Genomic DNA, 7,300 nt, shown 5'->3' on the forward strand with positions numbered 1-7,300 from the left:
AGCTCACGGAGACCGGGGTGTCAGCCTTCTCGCAGAAGCTCAGAAAGTTCTGGCACATTAGGAATACCGCCACCTGGAAGGAGCAGGTGAACCGCGGGAAAGGATCCTCCTTTCGGGTGCTGCGCCTCACCGACCTTTGCGGCATGATCGTCGTGTGGGGGTTCGGAATGACGCTGGCACTGTGCGTGTTCTTCTGCGAGGTCGTGTGGGAAGCGCTTTGGAAGTCAAGGGTCGAGAGAATGAATACCCACGTGGTGAGGGCTCGTCGAAAGAGGAAAGAGAGGTCACCTCCCACTCTCAGTCAAGGGGTTGGAGAAAGGGGTTCGCAGTCGCCGCCTCTGCTGTTCATCGGTTTCCCATCCAAAGACGCGACATCGGAGACGCTCTGTTTCTCCACTGGAGGCCCGTCATCCAAGACTGTGTACAGTATAGGCCAAGGTCCACGCAGGGTATACGTGGCAGTGGGCAAGAAACGGTCTCTGTAGTGCCGCTCAAAAAGCATAGGCAAAGCAACGTTCGAACTGAGCCACATACAGCGGTTGACTTATTGCTAAATACAGTCAAATTTTACTATACCGTACTCGAGTAAATCGAGTTATCCTTCATATATATAAGCTAGTGAGAAGTGTCGAAACTCGCAAGGCCAAGTTGTGTTTAGGCTATCACGCCTCATCCACACCCGGACGTAACACAAACTCTGTGCCGTGAGCCTTAGTTTGTGTGTTATATCTTACGCTGAGCTCTTTTATACGTCTGTAACAGTCCCGTGTACGCGTTCCTTCTCCTCTCTTTTCTTCACCCTCTGGAGGCGGTAGCCAGCATGTCGCAGCAGCTTGTTAGGCACTGCGCCGTGTCGCCTGTAGGCAGACAGAAATTAGGTGCCTTCTTCCTTTTCCTCATGAACCACTAACAACAACAATAAACAATCGTACCCCACGGACGTCTTGTCTCACTGTCGCTACATCCGCCGCATGCTCTCTACAAGCTTTATACGCATCGAAGAAAAATGGCCAGAACACTTCATACATGGGGCAAAAGGCAGCGTGAAATTCTTCAAGAAGTTGGCTTCCCCTCACAATATGTTGGGTTTTCCTCAGGAAAAAGGGCTTTTCCGCAGGCATTAGGAAGAGAATGCGGTGTTATTAGACGCAGATCCGCAGCGCATTCGGAGTATGAACGACCGCCGGTAATTGAGGCACGCACAACAGACGCGAAAGCCGTAACATGAATCATCAAGTATAATTTCTGCGAAAAACGTCTTTTGAGAGTGGGTCACTCGATCTTGTTCGCGCCAAACAAAAGAACAATTACGCCATCTCCTGCTAAAGGAAACCATGTGTAGATGCGAAGCAGCGGGTGCTAGCGCTTATACTGGCGGTGGTGTTGCGCAGGAGAAAAAACCTGGGGAGGAGCAAAGGCACGCAGTAACATGCCAATCGCTGCTAATGGGCAATGAGAGACGGAAGACTCCGATTGAACACGGAGACCCGCAGTCGGCTTTTAGTTAACGCGTACGTCGTTAATTTTTATCGTACAACAAAACACAAGAGAAATCTCCCACCGGCACTACCTTGGAGGTCAAGATACAGTGCCTATATGTACGGGGTGGCCAGTGAACGGTTGTGCTGCATGAGCAGTCGGTTTCTTTTATTCAATGGTCATGCCCTTTTCTCAACGTTGAACATGAACGGGTACAACTTATTTTACGGCTTACACGGTGCTATAAGCCATACCATCAGGTCAGTCAGAGTTGATGTGCTTGCCACGTTGCCCTTTTGAACCGTGTTCGCTACCTTGACATCTCATTCTCTGGTGATTCTACCACCAAGAAAAATATGTGCACCTACCCATTTGACCCATTCCCTGTAGTGTTATGGAAAACAGTGCTGCTTGCGATCATTGCGGCAGCGATGAAACGATAAAGCACGTTCTCTGTCACTGCCCTCGCTACAGCGTGCAAAGACAGCCGCTAGCTGCTGCGTTAGCCCGCCTTGACGACAGACCCTTATCAGAACAGTCAGTGCTCGAAAGCCGACATGATCTGTCCTCGCACACAAAATCAGTGAAGGCCTCATTGAACTTTTTGCGTGGTAGTGGCCCGGCTATAGCAGCACCGTTCTCTTTATTTTTCGCGCGTCTATTTTGCCCTTCGCTTTCTTCATCATCTTTCTTCTCCATTACTCTTTCTCTAAGTGCAGGGTAGCAAACCTGATGCCCCAATTTCTGGTTAACCTTTCTGCCTTTCCCTCATATTATTCTCTCTCTTTCCCTATAGTGTCAGCTGTCAGTTATATGCATTTGTTATTCTGATGATCTGATTTCTGCTGTTTGCTGTGTGTGAAAATGTTAGTTTTTGCGTTGTGATGTACAATTGTGAAAATGTGAATGTATCCTTTAGTACTGATTCGTCGCGCAAAATCTATGCTATACACAGTGAAAATAAATCTTTTCTAAACAGAAACTTGCTAGAAGACGCTGGCTGCATGGGCGTTGCAAGACGTGAGGGGGTGGGAGCGTAGGAGAGAGAGAGGGGGGGAGGGTAGGAGACGCGCATGCGGAATGGGGGTGTAAACTCCGCAAGGGGGAGGGCCTAGAGGAGAGAGGTGGGGGCGGGCGTGGGCCAGCAGACACTGCATGCGTCGACGTTGCGAGGTCAGAGAGGGGGAAGCGTAAGACATGAGAGAGAGTGTACGAGCAGGTGCAGTAAGTGTGGACACGCCGCACACCAGATTGAACCCCGCTCTATAAGTCTTCGCATCTAAAGCAAGCGTAGCGAGCGACGTGCGCTTATAAGAAAGATCACAGGATATCCACGGAGTGAATGATCATGAGTGGGGAAAGGTATTCGTCCATCCGACCATCCGTGAGTCCATCCGTCCGGACGGACGCACAGAGGCACGAACGAACGTACGGACAGACGGATGGAAGCACGGACGGACGTAAGCACGGTCGGACGTAAATACGGACGCACGGACGGACCAAAGCACGGACGGGCGGGCGGCCAGACAGACAGGCGGACGGAGGTACGAACAGACGGCAGAGTGGACAGTTACACACGGACGAACGGACGCGTTGCCCCACTAATCATCATTCACTCTGTGGACATGCTGTAAAAACCACTAACGTCATCTAGTTATATTGTTAACAAGGACACATACGCATAACACCGTCTATTGAGCAAGTCATCGGTTAGAGGTGGCTACATAATAGTACTACGACTATTGAGGAAGGAACGACCCACAGCCTAAGGAGCTTGACCTCTAAAAAATTCTGAGCTTGAGACTCGGCGAACCGAAGACACGCATATGCGTACACTGTAACGCACAACCGCAGCCATGGCATGACATACATAAGGGAGAGGGCGTTAACGTATACTTTATGCAGGCTTATGCGTGTATGTGTGCGTGCATAACTAAAAAGGCATAGTTTCGCCGCAAAGGCGAAAAAATGAATGCGATAGGAACAACTTGGAATGTAACGCTGCAAACGGCAAGCAGATCGAAATGTGCAGCGCGCTGCTCACACATAAAGGACGCACGAACCAAAAAACACCTGACGAGAGCGAACTGACAACGTTTACAGCTCGACACTTAACGCGCTGTTTAAACTAACACGACGCACGAAACGTAATCACAGCTACAAATGAGCGCAAAGACACAGGTATCCCTGTTGTTACTTCGCTGTTGCCGAAAAGCGCGCTCTTTTCGCAAACTCGGCCTGTGCAGTGAACGAAGTGACCTTTGTGCGCCAGGCAACTACAAAGAATTCATCGTGAACTTATTTACAGCGCAACAACATGTTGCGCGGTAAAGAAGTTCACGATGAATCCCAACAAACTGGCCTGACTAACAGTCTTACTGGAACTACAACGTAATCGTTCAAATGAAAGCCGAAGTCGCAGGATTCTCACTCACCGCAGGATAAGCGCGCGCACACTAGTGCCAAAATTTACATGGCATGATAAGAGGGCATAACTACCATAACTGACTGTTCCTAACATGAAAATCATGTCATGCATGTCATGTGCGTGATGACACACATGATTAGGCCATCGGGCTTCGGTGGCGAATTTTTATCTTGTTAATAACCAATATTCACATTGCACGGCGAGAGCATGACTAACATAAATGACTAGTAATAACGCATAAATCTTGTAATGTGTGTTATGGAGGCCATCCCATACATGATTCGGTATGGATCTCTAAAGGCTATTTTATTAACTTTCAGTATCAACTTACCGGCAATCCCACCTTATTGAAAATAGATTTCTTTAAGATTAGATTATTCGGATTAGCTTATCTGCTTTAATCAAGGCTAGCTCAACGTGGCCATGCTCAGGCATCAAACAAGCAAGACAATCTCAGCCCAGATTCACTTGCTTGTGATTGACTTTATGCGGATTAGCTTAGTCCACACTGTTTTGTAGCCACACTCTATCATCCAACTGACTAGACAAACTGAATTTATTAAAAATGGCTGGTTTAGGATTACACTAGTCTGGATTATTTCATGCTTGCTAAATCCGGCTTAATTTATATTGTTTTATTGAGGCCATACGCACTCATGTCTAGGCAATTTCAAATTACTGATAATAGATTCGATCACGATTAGCTTAATTCGGACTAGCTTAATCTGGCTTAATCCAGATTACCTAAGCGTTACCGTTCTCCAACAGCCAACAGACTGGGCAATCTCAACTCACTCAAAATTCACTTGCTCGTGGATAGCTTTCTGCGGAGTACCTTAGTTTGGCTAAATCCGCATTGCCTCAGTGTGGCCATATTCTCTCATCCAACTGGCTAGTCAATGTCAACTTACTCAAAAGTGGATGGTTAAAGATTCCAGCTAAATCGCATTTAACTGAATCGGCGTGTTGCGGCCTATAAGCAGTCACCCAATAGCTAGTCATTCTCAATTGATTTGTTCAGGATTAGCTTAACCCGGATTTATTAGATCATGCTTCTTCCGAAAAAAAAAAAGCCTAGTCGGGTCTAATCTACCTCATGGCTAACCATCTCATCTTGGACAGTATTGGCGTGATCCGACAATCTCCAATACCCTTGCCTCATCTCACTCGATACTTATCTACGAGTATAGATTGGAATCGACTAGCATTAAATTGGCATGCGCAAACTCAGTTAGGCTGCGACATACTGACTCAACTAGGCTTCTTCTAAGCATATCCTTGTTTATTCCAGTGGCCTAATTGATATCCGAATGACTACTAATTAGAATTTGCATCAATTACTATTTATTGTTCTGACTATGCTTATTTAGCATAGTAATATGAGGTATTATTAGCTTGTCTTGACCAACCTTATCTAAGCTTATCGGCAAGATAGCCCAAGCATCTATTCACTTCGCACGGCTTAGCGCAAAGCTTAACATCTTTGTAAAAGCAGATACACGCGGTGATTATGCGATGCAGCTATAGCGACACAAAAAGCATTTCCTTGACAGCATGCTCACTGTCAGCGATTAAAAAATGCACGGCCACATGCTGAACAAGTCAGCAACTAACCTCGGATACCTTGGTGCCGTCGGTCGGATGCCAGCGGCCGCGCTTCACTTGTGCTTCCCATTTTTTTCTTCGCTCGCTATTACGAGTGAAGCGAAACATCCGCTGGACTTTCGAGTGTGAACTAGTACATAGTGGCACACAACAACCTGTCATAGCAGCCAAAGAACGGATCTCAATACGTCAACAACAACGCGTTTACAGCCTCGTTTCCACGCCCTCCTCTGCGCGCCGCCCGACACTTTTGAACTAATATGGCCGCCAGGCGGCGCACATCGCGGCACCCACGCCAAGCTAGAGTCACTGTATATGCTACCGAAAGGTAGCATACACAGTAACTCTGCGCCGAGCGCCCTCATTGTGCCATCTCACTTGTAATGCTGAAAACACGCCGATATTTCCCCCGAGATCGGAACCGCCAGCGATGAGTGGTAGATATAAATAGCTTGCCGTTGCAACGTTGACGGAGGTGCGCCTTTGTGGCTCAGTGGATAACACCACGCATTGAAGAACGGGAGGTCGCACGTTCGAATCCGCGCGCCGGAAAGAATCCTTCTAAATTATTTCAGGGGCGACGCTCCCCTTAGGCTAACCTTGGCCTGCGTCGGGCGTAACCGAGAGCAACACCCAAACGGATGGACGGACGGAGAAGCAAACAGACAGACGCTTCGCCCCACTCATCATCATTGACTCCAAGGATAGGCTGAGATTTTTTTCTTCATTGCATCTCTGTTTACATAGATACGTATACACATACGGTGAATGACGGCGGCGACAAACATCGACGGCGGCGGCAAAAACCAGCCGAGAGTGTCCATTTAATTGCTATCGCAATAAAAACTTCACCAGGGGGAAAGGCTAACGCCACCCCCTTACTGCGCCAGTGATTAAGGGGGCGCCGCGTGGAGTTTTCTCCCGCGATTTATCTTCATCGCGCCCGTAGGTGCCTTTCGCTCTGTTGCCGGTCGCTTCGTGAAAAAAAAAAAACATAAGAACACCGCGGAACATTTTACGAGCTTATAAGACTGCATTGCATGCACTTACTAAGTGCAAAATTGCATGATATCTACAGTTTACATTGATACCCCCCCCCCCCATATCCTCGCGTATAACCCGCCCCTGCTCACAAGCAGCAAATGGGTGGGCAAACTATACTCTGAGCAAACTAACAAAAGTCAGCCATTCAGGGGGGGGGGGGGGGGGGGGGAGGGGTCATGCCTTCATAACTCTTTTTGGAAAGTGGCTTGTAAGTGAAATACCCTATATACATCTCATACACATACACTGAAATGTTTGCACAAACACACAACTTCCATCCACCTCCTCTCCCTAACAGCAATTTCTGGCTATGCTCCTGGAAACTATGCGCCTTTAACATTTATAATTGCAGACATTTATTATGCACTTCTTCATAGCCTCTATATAATTTTAATCATCATTACTCGTTTGTATATTCATCTTTACTGTCTCTGTGCGTGCTCTTCGTTGTGTCCAAAAAAAGTACATTATGATTGGAGTGAGAAGTCGCCAGTACAAGTGCCTCTGATAGGTGAAAGGCATGCACACAGCAGTTCTGCTGGTGAAGCTTACATTCCTTTTTAGGTTATAGAAGGCTACACACACACGAAAAACCCACAGCTTTGCTGTAAAGGCAAAGCAATGAAGGCAATAGCAACAAATTGGAAGGTAACGCCAAGAATGGCAAGCAGATCTAAATGTGCCCCACGTTTCTCACGCAGAAATGACGCACAAAACGTACTCGCAGGTACAGATGAACGCGGA

General features: G+C 47.5%; 1 protein-coding gene across 3 annotated transcripts in view; it reads right to left on the minus strand.

Annotated features, from left to right (window-relative positions):
- LOC142803784 (uncharacterized) overlaps window positions 1-6,142 on the minus strand; it is a 63,044-nt gene extending 56,902 nt beyond the window's left edge. Inside the window, exon 1 of one of the 3 annotated variants that reach the window (XM_075889798.1) lies at window positions 5,531-6,142. In XM_075889798.1, the coding sequence (XP_075745913.1) occupies window positions 5,531-5,582 (52 nt within the window). In that variant the 5' untranslated portion in view covers window positions 5,583-6,142. Of the gene's footprint in view, window positions 1-5,521 lie in introns of all 3 variants that reach the window. The other 2 variants (XM_075889797.1, XM_075889800.1) reach the window with 2 other exon arrangements.
- Window positions 6,143-7,300: the final 1,158 nt, after the last annotated feature.

This window comes from Rhipicephalus microplus, chromosome 3, assembly GCF_043290135.1.
Source record: "Rhipicephalus microplus isolate Deutch F79 chromosome 3, USDA_Rmic, whole genome shotgun sequence".
In the NCBI taxonomy this organism is placed as follows: domain Eukaryota; kingdom Metazoa; phylum Arthropoda; class Arachnida; order Ixodida; family Ixodidae; genus Rhipicephalus; species Rhipicephalus microplus.